This window comes from Bufo bufo, chromosome 4 (genome assembly GCF_905171765.1).
Source record: "Bufo bufo chromosome 4, aBufBuf1.1, whole genome shotgun sequence".
Classification (NCBI taxonomy): domain Eukaryota; kingdom Metazoa; phylum Chordata; class Amphibia; order Anura; family Bufonidae; genus Bufo; species Bufo bufo.
The window spans coordinates 28,477,069-28,503,277 of NC_053392.1; the positions used below are offsets into that span (position 1 = coordinate 28,477,069).

Sequence of the window (26,209 nt, forward strand, 5' to 3'; positions counted from 1 at the left end):
AGTAATGGTGTGGGGTGGCATTTCTTTGGAGGGCCACACAGCCCTCCATGTGCTCGCCAGAGGTAGCCTGACTGCCATTAGGTACCGAGATGAGATCCTCAGACCCCTTGTGAGACCATATGCTGGTGCGGTTGGCCCTGGGTTCCTCCTAATGCAAGACAATGCTAGACCTCATGTGGCTGGAGTGTGTTAGCAGTTCCTGCAAGACGAAGGCATTGATGCTATGGACTGGCCCGCCCGTTCCCCAGACCTGAAACCAATTGAGCACATCTGGGACATCATGTCTCGCTCTATCCACCAACTGTCTTGCACCACAGACTGTCCAGGAGTTGGCAGATGCTTTAGTCCAGGTCTGGGAAGAGATCCCTCAGGAGACCGTCCACCACCTCATCAGGAGCATGCACAGGCATTGTAGGGAGGTCATACAGGCACGTGGAGGCCACACACACTACTGAGCCTCATTTTGACTTGTTTTAAGGACATTACATCAAAGTTGGATCAGCCTGTAATGTGTTTTTCCACTTTCATTTTGAGGGTGACTCCAAATCCAGACCTCCATGGGTTGAAAAATTTGATTTCCATTTTTTAATTTTTGTGTGATTTTGTTGTCAGCACATTCAACTATGTAAAGAATAAAGTATTTCAGAAGAATATTTAATTAATTCAGATCTAGGATGTGTTATTTTTGTGTTCCCTTTATTTTTTTGAGCAGTGTATAAGGTATCACTATCTATTATAAAAGTAGAGAAATTGAAATTAGAAATTTTGGGAATTTTTCAAAATTGTTGATAAATTTGGGATTTTTTCACAAAGGTGAAATATATTGACTCAAATTTATGACTATCATGAAGTACAGTCGTGGCCAAAAGTTTTGAGAATGAAACAAATATTAGTTTTCACAAAGTTTGCTGCTAAACTGCTTTTAGATCTTTGTTTCAGTTGTTTCTGTGATGTAGTGAAATATAATTACACGCACTTCATACGTTTCAAAGGCTTTTATCGACAATTACATGACATTTATGCAAAGAGTCAGTATTTGCAGTGTTGGCCCTTCTTTTTCAGGACCTCTGCAATTCGACTGGGCATGCTCTCAATCAACTTCTGGGCCAATTCCTGACTGATAGCAACCCATTCTTTCATAATCACTTCTTGGAGTTTGTCAGAATTAGTGGGTTTTTGTTTGTCCACCCGCCTCTTGAGGATTGACCACAAGTTCTCAATGGGATTAAGATCTGGGGAGTTTCCAGGCCATGGACCCAAAATGTCAACGTTTTGGTCCCTGAGCCACTTAGTTATCACTTTTGCCTTATGGCACGGTGCTCCATCGTGCTGGAAAATGCATTGTTCTTCACCAAACTGTTGTTGGATTGTTGGAAGAAGTTGCTGTTGGAGGGTGTTTTGGTACCATTCTTTATTCATGGCTGTGTTTTTGGGCAAAATTGTGAGTGAGCCCACTCCCTTGGATGAGAAGCAACCCCACACATGAATGGTCTTAGGATGCTTTACTGTTGGCATGACACAGGACTGATGGTAGCGCTCACCTTTTCTTCTCCGGACAAGCCTTTTTCCAGATGCCCCAAACAATCGGAAAGAGGCTTTATCTGAGAATATGACTTTCCCCCAGTCCTCAGCAGTCCATTCACCATACTTTCTGCAGAAGATCAATCTGTCCCTGATGTTTTTTTTGGAGAGAAGTGGCTTCTTTGCTGGCCTTCTTGACACCAGGCCATCTTCCAAAAGTCTTCGCCTCACTGTGCGTGCAGATGCGCTCACACCTGCCTGCTGCCATTCCTGAGCAAGCTCTGCACTGGTGGCACTCCGATCCTGCAGCTGAATCCTCTTTAGGAGACGATCCTGGCGCTTGCTGGACTTTCTTGGACGCCCTGAAGCCTTCTTAACAAGAATTGAACCTCTTTCCTTGAAGTTCTTGATGATCCTATAAATTGTTGATTGAGGTGCAATCTTAGTAGCCACAATATCCTTGCCTGTGAAGCCATTTTTATGCAAAGCAATGATGGCTGCACGCGTTTCTTTGCAGGTCACCATGGTTAACAATGGAAGAACAATGATTTCAAGCATCGCCCTCCTTTTAACATGTCAAGTCTGCCATTTTAACCCAATCAGCCTGACAATGATCTCCAGCCTTGTGCTCGTCAACATTCTCACCTGAGTTAACAAGACGATTACTGAAATGATCTCAGCAGGTCCTTTAATGACAGCAATGAAATGCAGTGGAAAGGTTTTTTTTGGGATTAAGTTAATTTTCATGGCAAAGAAGGACTATGCAATTCATCTGATCACTCTTCATAACATTCTGGAGTAGATGCAAATTGCTATTATAAAAACTTAAGCAGCAACTTTTACAATTTCCAATATTTATGTAATTCTCAAAACTTTTGGCCACGACTGTACAATGTGTCACAAAAAAACAGTCTCAGAATGGCTTGGATAAGTAAAAGTGTTCCACAGCTATTACCACATAAAGTGGCCCGGGGTAGAAGGGGTTAATAGTACAGGCGGTTTCACATGCGTTGATACCTATGCTGTTTTTTGTTACACTTTTTAATAGTTCCCCCAGGTAACCTGAACCAGCAATCAGTAGACTGTGCCTCTCATAGACTCCAATGCACAGGCGGTGTCTTCATAGGAACATAGCTGTGGCAGCCTTGGATCATTGGGGAGGACTGAGGTTGCTGCACACACAATCCGGCTCCCCTGATCCTCACTAGGGGGAGCCAATGCAATAAGTACAGCTCTGGACACTGTTGCCCCCCTCACACACAACAAAACCCGAAAAATCAACAGACAACCCTGGCACACCAACCTGACAAAAAAACTCAGACAAGCTTCCAGGGCTGCTGAGCGGCGATGGAAGAAATCCCATTCTAAAGATCATCTCACCGCATACAAGCAATCCCTCCTCATATTTAAATACTCACTCGCTGATGCAAAACAGGCCTACTTCTCATCTCTCATATCTTCCCTGTCACACAACCCTAAACAACTTTTTAGCACTTTTAACTCCCTTCTCCGTCCCCCAGCGCCCCCACCCTCTCCTCTCTTCTCAGCTGAGGACTTTGCCAAATACTTCAAACAAAAGATAGTCCACATCAGGGAAAGCTTCACTACACAGTCCCCACAGACCCTCTACACAACTGCTCGGTCCTCTTCTCCCAAAACCTGCTTCTCCACCATTACAGAAGAAAAACTCTCCACTCTACTCTCCAAATCTCATCTGACCACCTGTGCACTTGACCCAATCCCATCCCACCTCATCCCTAACCTCACCACAGTGTTTATCCCAACCCTAACTCATCTCTTCAACCTATCACTCAACTCTGGTGTCTTCCCCTCTGGTTTTAAACATGCTACCATTACACCCATCCTCAAAAAGCCTTCACTTGACCCATCTTCCTTGTCCAGTTATCGCCCCATATCACTTCTTCCGTATGCCTCAAAGCTACTTGAACAACATGTCCATTCAGAACTGTCCTCCCACCTCTCCTCCTGCTCCCTCTTTGACCGCCTACAATCTGGCTTCCGACCCCACCACTCGACCGAGACTGCCCTTACCAAAGTCACCAATGACCTGCTGACAGCCAAAACCAAGAAACAATACTCTGTCCTCCTTCTCCTTGACCTGTCCTCTGCCTTTGACACTGTTGACCACTCCATTCTGTTGCAAACTCTCTCATCTCTTGGCATCACCGACCTGGCCCTCTTCTGGATCACATCATACCTCACAGACCGGACGTTTAGCGTCTCCCACTCTCGCACCACCTCCTCGTCTCATTCCCTCTCTGTTGGTGTCCCGCAAGGCTCTGTCCTAGGACCCCTGCTCTTCTCTATCTACACTTTTGGCCTGGGACAGCTCATAGAGTCCCATGGCTTTCAGTATCACTCCTACGCTGACGACACACAAATCAGAGTCCAGACATCACCACCTTACTATCACAAATCCCACAATGTCTATCTTCTATATCATCCTTCTTCGCCTCTCGCTTTCTAAAACTTAACATGGATAAGACAGAATTTATAATCTTTCCCCCATCTTGTTCAACCCCCTCAGCAGACCTATCTATCATGATCAATGGCTGCACACTCTCCCCGGTCAACAAAGTCCGCTGCCTTGGAGTGACCTTTGATTCTGCACTTTCCTTCCGACCGCAAATCCAAGCTCTTTCCACCACCTGCCGCCTCCAACTCAAAAACATCTCCCGCATCCGTGCTTTCCTTAACTTTGACTCTGCGAAAATTCTTGTACATGCCCTCATTATCTCCCGCCTAGACTACTGCAACATTCTCCTCTGTGGCCTTCCATCTAGCACTCTCGCACCCCTCCAATCTATCCTCAACTCTTCTGCCCGACTAATCCACCTCTCACCCTATTACTCCTCTGCCTCTCCCCTCTGCCAATCCCTTCACTGGCTCCCCATTGCCCAGCGAATTCACTTCAAAGTACTAACAAATACATACAAGGCCGTCCATAACCTGTCCCCTCCCTACATCTCGGAGCTACTTTCCCGATACATCCCCACACGCACTCTCCGATCCTCACAAGACCTCCTTCTCTCCTCTCCTCTTATCGCCTCTTCCCACAATCGACTCCAAGATTTCTCCCGTGCATCCCCCACACTCTGGAACTCGCTACCCCAACATATCAGACTCTCACCTACATTGGAATCCTTCAAAAGAAACCTGAAAACCCACCTCTTCAGACAAGCCTACAACCAGTGACCCTGCTGCCTCTATACCGCCATGACCAACTTCACCCGCACCTACTGTGTCCTTCTCCCATACCATGTAGATTGTAAGCCCTCACGGGCAGGGCCCTCTCTCCTTTTGTACCAGTTTGTAACTTGTCTTGTTTATGATTAGTGCGATTGTCTGTATTATGTATGTGCACCTCTTCTCATATGTACAGCGCTATGGAATGAATGGCGCTTTAATAATAAATAATAATAATAATAATAATGGCGGGGAGCACGTAATCATGGTTTTTCAGCTCCCAGATGCAGTCACCACATTTGACCACAGCATCCGAGGGGGTAAATGTGTGCAATCAATGTTATTGTCCATTGCTTACATTAGTCCTGGGTGCCAGTCGTTTAAAACACCAGGCACCCGGGGATATGGTGCTCACGAGTGGGCGCGATCTCTAAATACCAAACTGCCAATGTACTGTATATTTACGTTGGGCGGCCGGGAAGAGGTTAAAGCACTGTACAAATCAGGGAGGCCCCTTGTAGATACTGGTCAGCCAGCGGTTTAGTGTGGAGGGCTGTGGGGTCATTGTAGACGTCCGCGCCGATCTCTATCCACAGCTACAAGCTCCGAGCAGACAGAAGAACGCCAGCGGGGAGCGGGGAAACGAGTTATTGAAGACAAGAAAACCGGCAGATTTCTCCTCTACATGTAACGTAGGAGATATCAGACAGGGGAGACCTGAGAACTGGGATTGTATGGGATTGGGATTGTATGCTGAGGGAGGGGGGGCACTGTGTGAGATTGTATGGAGGGGGGGCTGCTGTGTGAGATTGTATGGAGGGGGGGGCTGCTGTGTGAGATTGTATGGAGGGGGGGGCTGCTGTGTGAGATTGTATGGAGGGGGGGCTGCTGTGTGAGATTGTATGGAGGGGGGGGGCTGCTGTGTGATTGTATGGAGGGGGGGGCTGCTGTGTGAGATTGTATGGCGGGGGGCTGCTGTGTGAGATTGTATGGAGGGGGGCTGCTGTGTGAGATTGTATGGAGGGGGGGCTGCTGTGTGAGATTGTATGGAGGGGGGGCTGCTGTGTGAGATTGTATGGAGGGGGGGCTGCTGTGTGAGATTGTATGGAGGGGGGGGCTGCTGTGTGAGATTGTATGGAGGGGGGGGCTGCTGTGTGAGATTGTATGGAGGGGGGGGCTGCTGTGTGAGATTGTATGGAGGGGGGGGCTGCTGTGTGAGATTGTATGGAGGGGGGGGCTGCTGTGTGATTGTATGGAGGGGGGGGCTGCTGTGTGAGATTGTATGGCGGGGGGCTGCTGTGTGAGATTGTATGGCGGGGGGCTGCTGTGTGAGATTGTATGGAGGGGGGCTGCTGTGTGAGATTGTATGGAGGGGGGGCTGCTGTGTGAGATTGTATGGAGGGGGGGCTGCTGTGTGAGATTGTATGGAGGGGGGCTGCTGTGTGAGATTGTATGGAGGGGGGCTCTGTGTGAGATTGTATGGAGGGGGGCTGCTGTGTGAGATTGTATGGCGGGGGGCTGCTGTGTGAGATTGTATGGAGGGGGGGCTGCTGTGTGAGATTGTATGGAGGGGGGGCTGCTGTGTGAGATTGTATGGAGGGGGGGCTGCTGTGTGAGATTGTATGGAGGGGGGGCTCTGTGTGAGATTGTATGGAGGGGGGGCTCTGTGTGAGATTGTATGGAGGGGGGGCTCTGTGTGAGATTGTATGGAGGGGGGGCTCTGTGTGAGATTGTATGGAGGGGGGGCTCTGTGTGAGATTGTATGGAGGGGGGGCTCTGTGTGAGATTGTATGGAGGGGGGGCTCTGTGTGAGATTGTATGGAGGGGGGGCTCTGTGTGAGATTGTATGGAGGGGGGGCTCTGTGTGAGATTGTATGGAGGGGGGGCTCTGTGTGAGATTGTATGGAGGGGGGGCTCTGTGTGAGATTGTATGGAGGGGGGGCTCTGTGTGAGATTGTATGGAGGGGGGGCTCTGTGTGAGATTGTATGGAGGGGGGGCTCTGTGTGAGATTGTATGGAGGGGGGGCTCTGTGTGAGATTGTATGGAGGGGGGGCTCTGTGTGAGATTGTATGGAGGGGGGGCTCTGTGTGAGATTGTATGGAGGGGGGGCTCTGTGTGAGATTGTATGGAGGGGGGGCTCTGTGTGAGATTGTATGGAGGGGGGGCTCTGTGTGAGATTGTATGGAGGGGGGGCTCTGTGTGAGATTGTATGGAGGGAGGCTCTGTGTGAGATTGTATGGAGGGAGGCTCTGTGTGAGATTGTATGGAGGGGGGGCTGCTGTGTGAGATTGTATGGAGGGGTGGGGCTGCTGTGTGAGATTGTATGGAGGGCGGGCTGCTGTGTGAGATTGTATGGAGGGGGGGCTGCTGTGTGAGATTGTATGGAGGGGGGGGCTCTGTGTGAGATTGTATGGAGGGGGGGGCTCTGTGTGAGATTGTATGGAGGGGGGGGCTGCTGTGTGAGATTGTATGGAGGGGGGGCTCTGTGTGAGATTGTATGGAGGGGGGGCTCTGTGTGAGATTGTATGGAGGGAGGCTCTGTGTGAGATTGTATGGAGGGAGGCTCTGTGTGAGATTGTATGGAGGGAGGCTCTGTGTGAGATTGTATGGAGGGGGGGCTGCTGTGTGAGATTGTATGGAGGGGTGGGGCTGCTGTGTGAGATTGTATGGAGGGCGGGCTGCTGTGTGAGATTGTATGGAGGGGGGGCTGCTGTGTGAGATTGTATGGAGGGGGGGGCTCTGTGTGAGATTGTATGGAGGGGGGGGCTCTGTGTGAGATTGTATGCTGAGATTTATTTGCATATTAATAAAATGCTAGATTTCTGTGCATCCAATCTGTTTAGTTAGTTTACTATGGGTAAGGGGACATTAACACAGCAGCCGCCCCCCCCCCCCCCCCCAGTATATAACCTCACACAGCAGCCCCTCCCCCAGTATATAATATCACACAGCAGCCCCCTCCCCAGTATATAACCTCACACAGCAGCCCCTCCCCCAGTATATAATATCACACAGCAGCCCCCTCCCCAGTATATAACCTCACACAGCAGCCCCCTCCCCAGTATATAACCTCACACAGCAGCCCCTCCCCAGTATATAACCTCACACAGCAGCCCCCTCCCCAGTATATAACCTCACACAGCAGCCCCCTCCCCAGTATATAACCTCACACAGCAGCCCCCTCCCCAGTATATAACCTCACACAGCAGCCCCCTCCCCAGTATATAACCTCACACAGCAGCCCCCTCCCCAGTATATAACCTCACACAGCAGCCCCCTCCCCAGTATATAACCTCACACAGCAGCCCCCTCCCCAGTATATAACCTCACACAGCAGCCCCCTCCCCAGTATATAACCTCACACAGCAGCCCCCTCCCCAGTATATAACCTCACACAGCAGCCCCCTCCCCAGTATATAACCTCACACAGCAGCCCCCTCCCCAGTATATAACCTCACACAGCAGCCCCCTCCCCAGTATATAACCTCACACAGCAGCCCCCTCCCCAGTATATAACCTCACACAGCAGCCCCCTCCCCAGTATATAACCTCACACAGCAGCCCCCTCCCCAGTATATAACCTCACACAGCAGCCCCCTCCCCCGTATATAATCTCACACAGCAGCCCTCTCCCCAGTATATAATCTCACACAGCAGCCCCCCCCCCCGTATATAATCTCACACAGCAGCCCCCTCCCCAGTATATAACCTCACACAGCAGCCCCCTCCCCCGTATATAATCTCACACAGCAGCCCCCCCCAGTATATAATCTCACACAGCAGCCCCTCCCCCAGTATATAATCTCACACAGCAGCCCCCCCCCCCGTATATAATCTCACACAGCAGCCCCCTCCCCAGTATATAACCTCACACAGCAGCCCCCTCCCCCGTATATAATCTCACACAGCAGCCCCCCCCCCCCAGTATATAATCTCACACAGCAGCCTCCCCAGTATATAATCTCACACAGCAGCCCCCCCCCCCCCAGTATATAATCTCACACAGCAGCCCCCTCCCCCGTATATAATCTCACACAGCAGCCCCCCTCCCCCGTATATAATCTCACACAGCAGCCCCCCCAGTATATAATCTCACACAGCAGCCCCCCCAGTATATAATCTCACACAGCAGCCCCCTCCCCAGTATATAACCTCACACAGCAGCCCCCTCCCCAGTATATAACCTCACACAGCAGCCCCCCCCCCGTATATAATCTCACACAGCAGCCCCCTCCGCAGTATATAACCTCACACAGCAGCCCCCCCCAGTATATAACCTCACACAGCAGCCCCCTCCCCAGTATATAACCTCACACAGCACCCCCCCCCAGTATATAACCTCACACAGCAGCCCCCTCCGCAGTATATAACCTCACACAGCAGCCCCCCCCCCCCGTATATAATCTCACACAGCAGCCCCCTCCCCAGTATATAATCTCACACAGCAGCCCCCTCCCCAGTATATAACCTCACACAGCAGCCCCTCCCCCGTATATAATCTCACACAGCAGCCCCCTCCCCCGTATATAATCTCACACAGCAGCCCCCTCCCCAGTATATAACCTCACACAGCAGCCCCCTCCCCCGTATATAATCTCACACAGCAGCCCCCTCCCCAGTATATAACCTCACACAGCAGCCCCCTCCCCCGTATATAACCTCACACAGCAGCCCCCTCCCCAGTATATAACCTCACACAGCAGCCCCCTCCCCCGTATATAACCTCACACAGCAGCCCCCTCCCCAGTATATAACCTCACACAGCAGCCCCCTCCCCCGTATATAACCTCACACAGCAGCCCCCTCCCCAGTATATAATCTCACACAGCAGCCCCCTCCCCAGTATATAACCTCACACAGCAGCCCCCCTCAGCCCCTCTCCAGCAGTCACATCCACTTCTCTGTCAGACTCTCTCCCCTTTCAGTGCTACAGACGCTGCCTTTACCCTATGGCGGCGGCCATTTTGTAGTAGTCCAGTGTTTGTTTATGAGACAGGCCCTGAGCGGAGCCATGTTGTTGTAGCCTGATACGGTATGGATGCCCTTATTTGCATCCCGTGATGTCACTTCCGACAGCAGCTCCGTGCTGTAGACGGCTGGTGAGCTCATCGTTTCTCCAGAACTCCGGCGGTGACTTCACCCAATGTCAATACTGGGCCATGACGTCATCAGATAGCGGCTAGCACCAGGAGGTGAGCGCTGATGACGTCTCTTTACAGCAGCTGTGATCCGTCCAGTGCTAGACATAACTACTGCTCCTATTATCCTCATGTACATATGACTACAGCTCCTATTATCCTCATGTACACAACTACAACTTCCATCATCATGTACACATGACTACAGCTCCTATTATCCTCATCCGCACATGACTACAACTTCTATCATCCTCATGTACACATGACTACAGCTCCTATCATCCTCATGTACACATGACTACAGCTCCTATCATCCTCATGTACACATGACTACAACTTTATCATCCTCATCCGCACATGACTACAGCTCCTATCATCCTCATCCGCACATGACTACAGCTCCTATCATCCTCATGTACACATGACTACAACTTCTATCATCCTCATCCGCACATGACTACAGCTCCTATCATCCTCATCCGCACATGACTACAACTTCTATCATCCTCATCCGCACATGACTACAACTTCTATCATCCTCATCCGCACATGACTACAGCTCCTATCATCCTCATCCGCACATGACTACAGCTCCTATCATCCTCATCCGCACATGACTACAGCTCCTATCATCCTCATCCGCACATGACTACAGCTCCTATCATCCTCATGTACACATGACTACAACTTCTATCATCCTCATCCGCACATGACTACAACTTCTATCATCCTCATCCGCACATGACTACAGCTCCTATCATCCTCATCCGCACATGACTACAGCTCCTATCATCCTTATCCGCACATGACTACAGCTCCTATCATCCTCATCCGCACATGACTACAGCTCCTATCATCCTCATCCGCACATGACTACAGCTCCTATCATCCTCATCCGCACATGACTACAGCTCCTATCATCCTCATCCGCACATGACTACAGCTCCTATCATCCTCATCCGCACATGACTACAGCTCCTATCATCCTCATCCGCACATGACTACAGCTCCTATCATCCTCATCCGCACATGACTACAGCTCCTATCATCCTCATCCGCACATGACTACAGCTCCTATCATCCTCATCCGCACATGACTACAGCTCCTATCATCCTCATCCGCACATGACTACAGCTCCTATCATCCTTATCCGCACATGACTACAGCTCCTATCATCCTCATCCGCACATGACTACAGCTCCTATCATCCTCATCCGCACATGACTACAGCTCCTATCATCCTCATCCGCACATGACTACAGCTCCTATCATCCTCATCCGCACATGACTACAGCTCCTATCATCCTCATCCGCACATGACTACAGCTCCTATCATCCTCATCCGCACATGACTACAGCTCCTATCATCCTCATCCGCACATGACTACAGCTCCTATCATCCTCATCCGCACATGACTACAGCTCCTATCATCCTTATCCGCACATGACTACAGCTCCTATCATCCTTATCCGCACATGACTACAGCTCCTATCATCCTCATCCGCACATGACTACAGCTCCTATCATCCTCATCCGCACATGACTACAGCTCCTATCATCCTTATCCGCACATGACTACAGCTCCTATCATCCTCATCCGCACATGACTACAGCTCCTATCATCCTCATCCGCACATGACTACATCTCCAATCATCCTCATGTGCACATGACTACAGCTCCTATCATCCTCATCCGCACATGACTACAGCTCCTATCATCCTCATCCGCACATGACTACAGCTCCTATCATCCTCATCCGCACATGACTACAGCTCCTATCATCCTTATCCGCACATGACTACAGCTCCTATCATCCTTATCCGCACATGACTACAGCTCCTATCATCCTCATCCGCACATGACTACAGCTCCTATCATCCTCATGTGCACATGACTACAGCTCCTATCATCCTCATCCGCACATGACTACAGCTCCTATCATCCTCATCCGCACATGACTACAGCTCCTATCATCCTCATCCGCACATGACTACAGCTCCTATCATCCTCATCCGCACATGACTACATCTCCAATCATCCTCATGTGCACATGACTACAGCTCCTATCATCCTCATCCGCACATGACTACAGCTCCTATCATCCTCATCCGCACATGACTACAGCTCCTATCATCCTCATCCGCACATGACTACAGCTCCTATCATCCTCATCCGCACATGACTACAGCTCCTATCATCCTCATCCGCACATGACTACAGCTCCTATCATCCTCATCCGCACATGACTCCAGCTCCTATCATCCTTATCCGCACATGACTACAGCTCCTATCATCCTCATCCGCACATGACTACAGCTCCTATCATCCTCATCCGCACATGACTACAGCTCCTATCATCCTCATCCGCACATGACTACAGCTCCTATCATCCTCATCCGCACATGACTACAGCTCCTATCATCCTCATCCGCACATGACTACAGCTCCTATCATCCTTATCCGCACATGACTACAGCTCCTATCATCCTCATCCGCACATGACTACAGCTCCTATCATCCTCATCCGCACATGACTACATCTCCAATCATCCTCATGTGCACATGACTACAGCTCCTATCATCCTCATCCGCACATGACTACATCTCCAATCATCCTCATGTGCACATGACTACAGCTCCTATCATCCTCATCCGCACATGACTACAGCTCCTATCATCCTCATCCGCACATGACTACAGCTCCTATCATCCTCATCCGCACATGACTACAGCTCCTATCATCCTCATCCGCACATGACTACAGCTCCTATCATCCTCATCCGCACATGACTACAGCTCCTATCATCCTCATCCGCACATGACTACAGCTCCTATCATCCTCATCCGCACATGACTACATCTCCAATCATCCTCATGTGCACATGACTACAGCTCCTATCATCCTCATCCGCACATGACTACAGCTCCTATCATCCTCATCCGCACATGACTACAGCTCCTATCATCCTCATCCGCACATGACTACAGCTCCTATCATCCTCATCCGCACATGACTACAGCTCCTATCATCCTCATCCGCACATGACTACAGCTCCTATCATCCTCATCCGCACATGACTACAGCTCCTATCATCCTTATCCGCACATGACTACAGCTCCTATCATCCTCATCCGCACATGACTACAGCTCCTATCATCCTCATCCGCACATGACTACAGCTCCTATCATCCTCATCCGCACATGACTACAGCTCCTATCATCCTCATCCGCACATGACTACAGCTCCTATCATCCTCATCCGCACATGACTACATCTCCAATCATCCTCATGTGCACATGACTACAGCTCCTATCATCCTCATCCGCACATGACTACAGCTCCTATCATCCTCATCCGCACATGACTACAGCTCCTATCATCCTCATCCGCACATGACTACAGCTCCTATCATCCTTATCCGCACATGACTACAGCTCCTATCATCCTCATCCGCACATGACTACAGCTCCTATCATCCTCATCCGCACATGACTACAGCTCCTATCATCCTCATCCGCACATGACTACAGCTCCTATCATCCTCATCCGCACATGACTCCAGCTCCTATCATCCTTATCCGCACATGACTACAGCTCCTATCATCCTCATCCGCACATGACTACAGCTCCTATCATCCTCATCCGCACATGACTACAGCTCCTATCATCCTCATCCGCACATGACTACAGCTCCTATCATCCTTATCCGCACATGACTACAGCTCCTATCATCCTCATCCGCACATGACTACAGCTCCTATCATCCTCATCCGCACATGACTACATCTCCAATCATCCTCATGTGCACATGACTACAGCTCCTATCATCCTCATCCGCACATGACTACATCTCCAATCATCCTCATGTGCACATGACTACAGCTCCTATCATCCTCATCCGCACATGACTACAGCTCCTATCATCCTCATCCGCACATGACTACAGCTCCTATCATCCTTATCCGCACATGACTACAGCTCCTATCATCCTCATCCGCACATGACTACAGCTCCTATCATCCTCATCCGCACATGACTACAGCTCCTATCATCCTCATCCGCACATGACTACAGCTCCTATCATCCTCATCCGCACATGACTACATCTCCAATCATCCTCATGTGCACATGACTACAGCTCCTATCATCCTCATCCGCACATGACTACATCTCCAATCATCCTCATGTGCACATGACTACAGCTCCTATCATCCTCATCCGCACATGACTACAGCTCCTATCATCCTCATCCGCACATGACTACAGCTCCTATCATCCTCATCCGCACATGACTACAGCTCCTATCATCCTTATCCGCACATGACTACAGCTCCTATCATCCTCATCCGCACATGACTACAGCTCCTATCATCCTCATCCGCACATGACTACAGCTCCTATCATCCTCATCCGCACATGACTACAGCTCCTATCATCCTCATCCGCACATGACTACAGCTCCTATCATCCTCATCCGCACATGACTACAGCTCCTATCATAGACAAAGCACTTTTTATTCTGTAGACCACACTTCCCATCATGCTTCGTTATCCACATGTTCGCACTACACTGCTCATCATTCTCATGTTCGCATCACTTCATCCCTGTCATCTCCATTTACACAGCACTACTCCTCCTATCGTCTCCTGCATCAGTATGCCACCCGTATACATAGTAATAAACCTCCCATTATCCCCCTGTACGCACACAGTCACCACGCCTCCCATCATCCTGGGTGGTTGCGCTCCTCTGGCGGTGTCACTGTGTCTCGCTCTCCTGTAGGGCCCCTGCTATCAGGGAGGCATGGACCGGGAGGACGTCTCTAACACGGTAAGTGTCACTGGCGTCTCCCACAATGCAGCAGAGCGTGCTCTGGTACAGAACCAGCAGAGGGCAGCAGTCCGCTCCTGCAGCTCTGGATGTGACTGGAGACGGGATGTAACCAGGATGAGGACCAGATAAGTAAAGATGAGGATTTGCTGTTCTGTGATGTGAGGGGCTTTGTGTCCTGTCCGGACCCCAGTCACTGACTGCCCCTCCCCCATCTGCAGGATCCAATCACATTTGAGGACGTGGCGGTGTATTTCTCGGAAGGAGAGTGGCATTGGATGCAGGACTGGCAGAAGGAGCTGTACCGGAGCGTGATGAAGGAGAACTATGAGACCGTGTCATCCCTGGGGGACGCCTGGCCGGCCGAGAGCAGTGCTCCAGGTACCCGGTGAGGGGGGTATCATCAGGAGGAGGGGTTACACGGCATGTTATCCTTGTACTGGTATCTCATTGGTCAAATTAGCAAGGGGTGGAGCTACTGAACACCTTATTTTTTGCCTCTTCTCATAGTCGTATTGAAGGCCTCTTGGTTTTGGGTTGGTCAATAACTCTGCGTCTTCATTGCAGGTTTCCCTGCGCAGACATGTGACGTCCTGTTGGTCCGAGGCGCAAGGAGAACCCCGACGTTCATGAAGGAAGAGCACGGTAAGCGAGGTCATCCGCCACCATTACATGACTCCTCCCCTTCTATAGAAAAACGTACAGTCATGATCGTCATGTGACCAAGAGTTGCCGTGGAGCCCTCTCTTAAAGGTCCACTGTCATGTAAAAAAAATAAAATAAGCTGCAACACCTCCCTATAGACTTTGTTTCAATTCATCATTTTCCAAGGTCTCAGCTTGCTGTCAGTGAATGGAGTAGGCAGTAACTAGCATAAAGACTTGTACTGCTGTGTTTTGTTTGCACTGATACATGGTAACAGACCCTCAGCTAGGTGCAGCTCCCTCACTTATGTCTCTTCTTGCAGATCCCACATCAGACCTTAAAGATTTGGACATCACCACAGTGATCATAAAGGAAGAATCCGAGTCTCCTCCTCCCTTCCTCCATGAAACCTGTAACAAGAGAAGAAGAAGAAGAGGACCGTCCTGCCCAGGGGTCAAGAAGGAGGAATACGATGCTGATTGGCTGACCATCCCCTCGTCCCTGAACCGCGGCCTTGACGCTTTCACCCAGAACAAGATTTTCATGAAGCGGAAGTCGGCGTTGGTGCTGCTGGACCGCTCTTGGCATCAGTCAGACTCCGCTTTCCCCTGTACCGTCTGCAAGAAAACCTTCCCCAGCCGCTATCGTCTTCGGATGCACTCGCGAGTTCATACCGGGGAGAAGCCATATGTATGCCGGGACTGCGGTAAGGGCTTCTCCCGCTCTGACTACCTGAAGTCTCACCGCCGGTTGCACACCGAGGAGAATCCCTACAAGTGCCCTGACTGTGACAAGGGCTTTTCAGATAAAATGACCCTGAGGAAGCACCTGAGGGTCCAGCACAACCGACTGGACCGAAGGTTGAAGGAGGTGAGACGTCTCCTTAAGCAGGACGCCAGCGGCCGCCTCCCGAACCCTGCCCCCAAGAAGCTGCACATGTGCGACATCTGCAAGAAAGGCTTCACCAAATCCTACAACCTGAAAGTTCACCGGAGAATTCACACAGGAGAGAAACCCTATCAATGTCCCAAGTGCGACAAGTGCTTCTCTCAGAACATCCGGCTGAAGATCCACAAGACCATGCACGAGGAGTGGGCGCACGAAGCTGTCCGCTTCCGGAGAGCCAAGCCTACCGCTCCTCCCGAAAGGATCCACAAGTGTCCGGTCTGCGAGAAAAGCTTCGGCAAGTCCTACACCCTTAAAGTGCACCTGAGGATCCACACGGGGGAGAAGCCCTATCAGTGCGAGGAGTGCCAGAAGTGCTTCTCCAAGAACAACCTTCTGACCGTGCACAAGAGAATCCACAGCGGAGAGAGACCCTATCAGTGCATGGAGTGTCCCAAGAGCTTCAGTGTCATCTCCCACCTCCGCGTCCACCGCAGGACCCACACAGGAGAGCGGCCGTACCAGTGCACCGAGTGCACCAAGAGCTTTAGCGACTATTCTTCCATGGTGCGGCACCTGAGGGTGCACTCCGGCGCCAAACCGTACCTGTGCACCATCTGCAACAAGAGTTTCAGGGAGAAGTCCCACCTGACGGTACACAAGCGTACTCACACCGGCGAGCGGCCTTACAAATGTGGTGAATGCGACAGGGCCTTCAGCGACTGCTCCTCCTTTGTAGAGCACCGCAGGAACCACACTGGCGCCAAGCCCTACAAGTGCGAGGTGTGCGACAAGAGCTTCACCAAGGCCTACACCCTGAAGATCCACAACCGCGTCCACACCGGCGAAAGGCCCTATAAGTGTAACCGCTGTCCCAGGAGCTACAGCATCAAGTATCATCTGAAAGTGCACGAGAAGAGCCATGACATGGGCACACATGTCAGTACTGCCCCCTTAAGACCAAGGACAATATTAGTGGAGTAGGCAGCCATAGTAGAAGTAGTGTAGGTGGCGGCCATGTTCACACTTTGTATAATGCATGTTTATAACGGTCATTATTTATTTTTAATAAATAGATTCAGCTTCAGCCTTTGGTATCCATTAGATAAGTGGTACTGGTGCCACCCACATCATGGTGTTAAGGGAGACCCATTGAGTCAATTTCACTCACAGATAAAGCCAAATCTTCTTAATCTCTTAAGGATATACTTACAGTGGGTTCGGAAAGTCTTCAGACCCTTTCACTTTTTTCACATTGTGCTAAAATAAAAACTAAAAAAACTATTTTCTCCCGTCAGTCCCCCATAAGGAGCAACTGAGAGCAGAATTTTAGAAATGTTTGCAAATTTATTAAAAAGGAAAAACTCAAATTTGCATGGATGTAAGTATTCAGAACCCTTACTTTGACACTTGAAATGTAGCTCTGGGTCCTGCCATTTCTTTTGCATATCAGAGCAGAAACTAAGGCTACTTTCACACTAGCAAGATCACCTGAATGGGCAAGCACTCAAACAACGTAGAGCTCCACGGAAGTTAAAATCTAATGCTCAAATTTATGAAAGCAATTGATCAACAGTCGTAAAAAACATAAAACAAGAAAACATTAAAAAGTCCCTAGATGGAGGGAAATGGAAGATGGTCGTTCTTAAAGTGTGCATGCAACCAAATCAGACAATGCCCATGTATAAAATTCGAAGATACCATCAAGATGTTCAATAGTGCAAGTGTAAATAGTCAGATTCACAGCTGGATTTTCCAACGATGACAGTCCAGCAAGTTTGTAGCAGCTGGCGAACACCCGTATATAGCGTTATGCACCTATCACGTGGTTTGTGTAAACATCGGGGGGGTATCCGCACTGAGGATGTCATATGCGGATAAAAATAGCTAGTTTGCTGAGCACTCACCCCACCTTGTGTGTGGACGGTCTTCACAATACCTTTTTATCTTTGTATGCTCTATGAGCAGATAGGTAAAGAGAAGTGAGGTCCAAATCCCACGTAGTTGCTCTGTATCCTCCGTGTGTAGCTCTCGCGGGATCAGGAGTAGGAAGTCACGTACCTTCACTCGTCTCGCGATACTTGCGATATTCGCTGTAAAGAGACTAATATTTTTCCGTCTCACAGCCCAATTAGTTCATTCATAAAAGTCCCTTGTCGCATGGCCATGCTGTGTAAGATCATCGAGCATTGGTATGAAACACCAGATGCGTTTCGAGGTCTTGCTAACCTCTTCCTCAGTGGCTGTACTCCAAATGCTCAGACCCCATTATTTATACTCTAATTGGTGATGGATAAACCATGGAATACTGGATGTCAGAAAAGGGTGGATAAAGTCCATTGCGGTTCTGACGCGTTATTGGTTATTTTTTTTAGCCATAGCTACTGAATCAAGGCTATTATTCTTTTCTATGTCTTGGGGCCCATCCCCAAAAGGGACATTGGAGTGCTGATAGACAGCCAGACTTGCGATCTCCCGTCGGTGATGGGCACCCACCCCAGACTCACAAGAAGCCAAAGATCTCCAGTTCAGCATTGAAGCCTGCTGGGAGTAAACTCCCAAATTCATAGATACGCCTAGATTCAATCCTGGACATTCTGTGGATATGGTCGCCACCCCTCTAGTGTCTATCTGGTGGGGTCCTTGTTGTGGACCTCCTTGAAGTGTTTCGACAAAGAGTGTTTGTCGAATCTATTTTTAATCTTTGTCATGTGTTCAGATTAAAAATGGATTCGACAAACACTCTTTGTCGAAACACTTCAAGGAGGTCCACAACAAGGACCCCACCAAATTAACCTTTGCGGCACTGGAGAGGGCGGATAGACACTGGAGGGGTGGCGACCATATCCACAGAATGTCCAGGATTGAATCTAGGCGTATCTATGAATTTGGGAGTTTACTCCCAGCAGGCCTCAATGCCGAACTGGAGATCTTTGGCTTCTTGTGAGTCTGGGGTGGGTGCCCATCACCGACGGGAGATCGCAAGTCTGGCTGTCTATCAGCACTGCGATGTCCCCTTTGGGGATGGGCCCCCATCCGAATACACCGAGGAAGATTCCTCCAGGTTATCTCTCAAGCCGCCTATCTCTTAAGCCATTTGATAAGGGGTCCCAACTTCTATGTTTTTTATATATTTTTTATCTTTTTATTATTGGTTTTAACCTATTTTCATACATTTTGAAATTTCCGAGACATAGAAAAGAATTATAGCCTTGATTCAGCAGCTATGGCTAAAAAAAACGCATTCCCCGGAAAAAACACACCAATAACGCGTCAGAACCGCAATGGACTTTATCCACCTTTTTCTGAGATCCGGTATTCCATGGTTTATCCATCACCAGTTAGAGTATAAATAATGGGGTCTGAGCATTTGGAGTACAGCCACTGAGGAAGAGGTTAGCAAGACCTCGAAACTCGTCTGGTGTTTCATACAAATGCTCTTAAAGACCCGATGATCTTACACAGCATGGCGATGCGACAAAGGACTTTATGAATGAACTAATTGGGCTGTGAGACGGAAAAATATTAGTCTCTTTACAGCGAATATCGCAAGTATCGCGAGACGAATGAAGGTACGTGACTTCCTACTCCTGATCCTGTGAGAGCTACACGCGGAGGATACAGAGCAACTACGTGTGATTTGGACCTCACTACTCTTTACCTATCCGCTCATAGAGCGTACAAAGATAAAAAGGTATTGTGAAGACCGCCCATACACAAGGTGGGGTGAGTGCTCAGCAAGCGAGCTATTTTTATCCGCATATTACATCCTCAGTGCGGATACCCCCCCCCCCCCCCGATGTTTACACGAACCACATGATAGGTGCATAACGCTATATACGGGTGTTCGCCAGCTGCTACAAACTTGCTGGACTGTCATCCTTTGAAAACCCAGCTGTGAATCTGACTATTTACACTTGCACTATTGACCATCTTGATGGTATCTTCGAATTTTATACAGGGGTATTGTCGGATTTGGTTGCATGCACACTTTAAGAACGACCATCTTCCATTTCCTTCCATCTAGGGGGACTTTTTAATGAGTTCGTGTTTTATGTTTTTTATGACTGTTCATCAATTGCTTTCATAAATTTGAGCATTAGATTTTAACTTCCGTGGAGCTCTACGTTGTTTGAGTGCTTGCCCATTCAGGTTATCTTTCTTATACCGCTATCTTTTGAATAGGGTGATTCAATTTTCAGGCTTAAGCACCTATCCACGGGCATTGGGGGTGAGCCACCCTATTACACAATACTTTCACACTAGTGTTTAAGTTTTCCGGTATTGAGTACCATCATAGGGTCTCAATACCGGAAAAAACACTTCAGTTTTGTCCCCATTCATTGTCAATGGGGACAAAACTGAACAGAACGGAATGCTCCAAAATGCGTTCCCATACCGGAGAGCAAATCGCAGCATGTTGTAGTTTGCTTTCCGTCCTGGGATGCGGAGCAAGACGGATCCGTCATGATCCCCAATGCAAGTCAATGGGCACAGATCAGTTTTCTTTGACACAATAGAAAACAGATCCGTCCCCCATTGACTTTCAATGGTTTTCATGACGGATCCGCCTTGGCTATGTTAAAGATAATACAACCGGATCTGTTCATAACGGATGCAGATGGTTGTATTATCAGTATTGGATCCAACAAAAACGCTAGTGTGAAAGTAGCCTAAGCTGTGAGGAGGAGCAAACTGACTGTAGAGCTCAGAGCCAGGATTGTGTTGAGGCACAGATCAGGAGAAGGGGACAAAAATGCACAGTGGCCTCCATAATTCTTATAGGGTTTCTGTCACTAGAATTTTCTGTATTAAACTGACTGACATTAGTGATGTGCTAAATGTACCTAGCTATGCTATTCTAATGATCATCCGTGCCCCCTTTACTGTAGAATTCTTACTTTTATAATATGTAAATGAGCCTCTAGGAGGGGGGGGGGCGTTGCTCCTGCACCTCGAGGCTCCCGTCTCCCACCTCAAGTCACGTCTTCCAAGTGTTGATTGATAGGGCCAGACATCGTTCGCATCTTTCTGCCTGCCCTGGGGAAATCTCACACCGTTCAGTATTCTGCACAGGAACCTGGCAGCCTGCGAGCGTCCTTCCATCACCGGGCCTGCGCAAAATACTGATTGATGGAAAAATTTCCAGAAGGTCAGCCACCACTGCAGCATTCCTCCAATCTGGGCTTTATGGCAGAGTGGCCAGAAAAAGCCTCTCCTCAGTAAAAGACAAATAAAAGATGGCTGGAGTTTCCAAAAAAAAAAAAAAAACTTAAGGACCATCAAACTGTGAGAAACAAGATTCTCTGGTCTGAAGAACTCAAGATTGAACTTTTTTGGCCTCAGTTCTTAGTGTCTTGTCTGGAGCAAACCAGACACTTCTTGTCACCAGCCCAATACCATCCTTACAATGAAGCATGGTGGGGGTGATTTTCAGCAGCTGGGGGAGGGAGAGTGGTCTGGGTTGAGGGAAAGCTGAATGGAGCAAAGTACAAAGATATTCTTAATGAAAACCTGATCCAGAGCTCTGGACCTCAGACTGGGTTGAAGGTTCACCTTCCTACAAGACAATGACCCTAAGCACGCAGCCAAGACAACACAGGAGCGGCTTAGGGACACAGCTGTGAGTGGCCCAGCCAGAGCCCTGAACCCAATGGAACATCTTAGGAGAGAGCTGAAAATGGCTTGCTAGTTGAATAAAAGTAACTTTAAGTCAAAATTTGCCAGGGGTATGAATAATTATGGGCAGCACTGTGTGTGTAATATATACAGTACAGACCAAAAGTTTGGACACACCTTCTCATTCAAAGAGTTTTCTTTATTTTCATGACTATGAAGGCATCAAAACTATGAATTAACACATGTGGAATTATATACATAACAAACAAGTGTGAAACAACTGAAAATATGTCATATTCTAGGTTCTTCAAAGTAGCCACCTTTTGCTTTGATTACTGCTTTGCACACTCTTGGCATTCTCTTGAGGAGCTTCAAGAGGTAGTCCCCTGAAATGGTTTTCCAACAGTCTTGAAGGAGTTCCCCGAGATGCTTAGCACTTGTTGGCCCTTTTGCCTTCACTCTGCTGTCCAGCTCACCCCAAACCATCTCGATTGGGTTCAGGTCCGGTGACTGTGGAGGCCAGGTCATCTGGCGCAGCACCCCATCACTCTCCTTCATGGTCAAATAGCCCTTACTTTCAAAGTTTTCCCAATTTTTCGGCTGACTGACTGACCTTCATTTCTTAAAGTAATGATGGCCACTCGTTTTTCTTTACTTGACTGCTTTTTTCTTGCCATAATACAAATTCTAACAGTCTATTCAGTAGGACTATCAGCTGTGTATCCACCTGACTTCTCCTCAACGCAACTGATGGTCCCAACCCCATTTATAAGGCAAGAAATCCCACTTATTAAACCTGACAGGGCACACCTGTGAAGTGAAAACCATTTCAGGGGACTACCTCTTGAAGCTCATCAAGAGAATGCCAAGAGTGTGCAAAGCAGTAATCAAAGCAAAAGGTGGCTACTTTGAAGAACCTAGAATATGACATATTTTCAGTTGTGTATATAATTCCACATGTGTTAATTCATAGTTTTGATGAATTCAGTGTGAATCTACAATTTTCATAGTCATAAAAATAAAGAAAACTCTTTGAATGAGAAGGTGTGTCCAAACTTTTGGTCTGTACTGTATATCTTGCTGTTTCTTCAGACACTCTTGTACTACGCCTGATGAAGAGACTGAAGTTGTCTCCAAAGTTTGCTATGTAACATCATTGCTCATTAAACGGTATCAGACCTGCAAGATCTTGTGTCTTTTAATAAGAGAAATGAACTAAGCTGTAAACCTTGTGGCCTCATCCCCAAGAAGACTGGAGGCTGGAATCACTGCTAAAGGGGCTAAAGACGTACAGTCAGGTCCATAAATATTGGGACATCAACACAATTCTAACATTTTTGGCTCTATACACCACCACAATGGATTTGAAATAAAATGAGCAAGATGTGCTTTAACTGCAGACTGTCAGCTTTAATTTGAGGGTATTTACATCCAAATCAGGTGAACGGTGTAGGAATTACAACCGTTTGCATATGTGTCTCCTACTTTTTAAGTGACCAAAAGTAAAGGGACAATTAGCTTCTCAGCTGTTCCATGGCCCGCTGTGTGTTATTCCCTCATTATCCCAATTACAATGAGCAGATAAATGGTCCACAGTTCATTTCACGTCTGCTATTTGCATTTGGAATCTGTTGCTGTCAACTCTCAAGATGAGATCCAAAGAGCTGTCACTATCAGTGAAGCAAGCCATCATTAGGCTGAAAAAACACAACAAACCCATCAGAGAGCTAGCAAAAACATTAGGCGTGGCCAAAGCAACTGTTTGGAACATTCTTAAAAAGAAGGAACACATCAGTGAGCTCAGCAACACCAAAGACCCAGAAGACCATGGAAAACAACTGTGGTGGATGACCGAAGAATTCTTTCCCTGGTGAAGAAAACACACTTCACAACAGTTGGCCAGATCAAGAACACTCTCCAGGAGGTAGGTGTATGTGTGTCAAAGTCAACAATCAGGAGAAGACTTCACCAGAGTGAATACAGAGGGTTCACCACAAGATGTAAACCATTGGTGAGCCTCAAAAACAGGAAGGCCAGATTAGAGTTTGCCAAACGACATCTAAAAAAGCCTTCACAGTTCTGGAACAACATCCTATGGATAGATGAGACCAAGATCAACTTGTACCAGAGTGATGGGAAGAGAAGAGTATGGAGAAGGAAAGGAACTGCTCATGATCCTAAGCATACCACCTTATCAGTGAAGCATGTGGTGGTAGTGTCATGGCGTGGGCATGTATGGCTGCCAATGGAACTGGTTCTCTTGTATTTATTGATGATGTGACTGCTGACAAAAGCAACAGGATGAATTCTGAAGTGTTTCGGGCAATATTATCTGCTCATATTCAGCCAAATGCTTCAGAACTCATTGGACGGCGCTTCTCAGTGCAGATGGACAATGACCCAAAGCATACTGCAAAAGCAACCAAAGAGGTTTTTTTAAGCGAAAGAAGTGGAATGTTATGCAATGGCCAAGTCAATCACCTGACCTGAATCCGATTGAGCATGCGTTTCACTTGCTGAAGACAAAACTGAAGGGAAAATGCCCAAGAACAAGCAGGAACTGAAGACAGTTGTAGTAGAGGCCTGGCAGAGCATCACCAGGGATGAAACCCAGCGTCTGGTGATGTCTGTGCGTTCCAGACTTCAGGCTGTAATTGAATGCAAAGGATTTGTAGCCAAGTATTAAAAAGTAAAAGTTTGATTTATGATTATTATTCTGTCCCATTACTTTTGGTTCCTTAACAAGTGGGAGGCACATATGCAAACTGTTGTAATTCCTGCACCGTTCACCTGATTTGGATGTAAATTCCCTCAAATTAAAGCTGACAGTCTGCAGGGGAAGCACATCTTGTTTGTTTTATTTCAAATCCATTGTGGTGGTGTAGAGAGCCAAAAATTTTAGAATTGTGTCGATGTCCCAATATTTATGGACCTGACTGTATGTCCTGAGTAAAGGGGCTGAAGACTTATGTCCTGAGTAAAGGGGCTGAAGACTTATGTCCTGAGTAAAGGGGCTGAAGACTTATGTTCAAAGTAAAGGGGCTGAAGACCTATGTTCTGAGTAAAGGGGCTGAAGACCTATGTCCCGAGTTAAGGGGCTGAAGACTTATGTCCCGAGTAAATGGGCTGAAGACTTATGTCAATGCAAGATTTAAGTTTTTCCTTTTCAATAAATTAAAATCTCAAATTTTGACTACGGTCTCATGCACAAGGCTGTAAGCGTTTTGCAGTCCACAAATCTCAGATCTGCAAAATGCGGATATCGGCTGAGTGCACACCGTCATGTTTTTACTTTACTCCTGCAGGAATGTCCTGTCCTTGTCCGCAAAACAGACCAGAATAGGACATGCTCTATGTTTTTTTTATGGGGCCGTGGAACAGACTTATGAATGCGGACAGCACAAGATGGGTCCGCATGCGACCTGCAAAAAATGTGTATCGAATGCAGACCGAAACTACAGACGTGTGCATGAGGCCTAAAACTGGTCTAATGTCCATTACTTGTGTTTCCCGGCCCAAACAATTCTCTTATTATTCCTCAGTGGTGACTTTTTTGCAGCAGTTTTACCATAGCAGTCTGATTCTCTTCGCAGTCTCCTCTGAACGGTGGATGTGGAGATGTGTCTGGATCTTGTAAAGCATTCACGTAGGCTCTAATTTGAGGTGCTGTTAATTTTCAGTTTCTGAGGCTGGTAGATCTAGTGAAATTCTCCTCTACAGCAGAGGTAACTCTTGGTCTTCGATTTCTGGGGCGGATCCGTCAAGAACTCTATTGAAAGTCAATAGGGGACGGATCTGTTTTCTATTGTGTCAGAGATCCGTCTTGCTCTGCACCACATCGCGGACAGAAAAACACTGCTTGCAGCGTTATTCTGTCCGCGATGGGGACGCAACCAAATGGAACGGAATGTATTCTGGTGCATTCAGTTCAGTTTTGTCTCCATTGACAATGACGGATCTCAACAGCGGAAAGGGAAAGCGCAGACGAGAAAGTAGCCTTATTATTTATTTGATTAATTCTGCTGTAGAGTTATGCAGTGGCTGGGTTTGGGGTGGCCCCAATGCTATGCTGGGTCCCCCGGACACCATCGAGGTGTCATCATGTGTTGCTGCTCTCCGAAAGGGATGGTAAGGCGTGGTTCAACCCAATGGGAAACAAGTCCAGAGAGTCAGGATCTGCAGTAATCCAGTGTGCTTCTTTATTGGAGGAATTCAGGTATAAAACAATACAGGCGAGGCATTGGGCTAGCATCTCCAGTCTCCTCCCTGGCAGAAGAAGGGTTTGATGCTGAGGAAAGGCCTGAGCTAGCTGTCCCTCTTTCTCTTCAGAAGGCTGGTACCCTGGTCCAAGGCTGGT

At 48.2% G+C, this 26,209-nt stretch overlaps 1 protein-coding gene across 5 annotated transcripts; it reads left to right on the forward strand.

The window, feature by feature from the left end:
• The first annotated feature begins 9,635 nt into the window (after positions 1-9,635).
• LOC120997077 (zinc finger protein 250-like) lies at positions 9,636-17,320 on the forward strand. Of its 5 annotated transcripts, XM_040426990.1 has the most exons (5): positions 9,642-9,921; positions 14,656-14,703; positions 14,925-15,084; positions 15,271-15,348; positions 15,671-17,320. In XM_040426990.1, exons 2-5 carry the CDS (start codon positions 14,677-14,679, stop codon positions 17,215-17,217), a joined length of 1,812 nt encoding a protein of 603 aa, XP_040282924.1. In that variant the 5' UTR covers positions 9,642-9,921; positions 14,656-14,676; the 3' UTR covers positions 17,218-17,320. The 5 variants fall into 5 exon arrangements, with proteins under 5 accessions (XP_040282927.1, XP_040282924.1, XP_040282926.1 ...); XM_040426993.1 differs by lacking the exon at positions 14,656-14,703 and having other exon boundaries at positions 9,636-9,921; positions 14,925-15,091; XM_040426992.1 differs by lacking the exon at positions 14,656-14,703 and having other exon boundaries at positions 9,645-9,921.
• Positions 17,321-26,209: the final 8,889 nt, after the last annotated feature.

Coding starts and splice junctions, on each gene's coding strand:
- LOC120997077 (XM_040426990.1), top strand. CDS start 14,677: ATGGACCGGGAGGACGTCTCTAACACG. Junction 14,704..14,924: donor GGGAGGACGTCTCTAACACG/GTAAGTGTCACT, acceptor CCCCATCTGCAG/GATCCAATCACATTTGAGGA. Junction 15,085..15,270: donor GGCCGAGAGCAGTGCTCCAG/GTACCCGGTGAG, acceptor TCTTCATTGCAG/GTTTCCCTGCGCAGACATGT.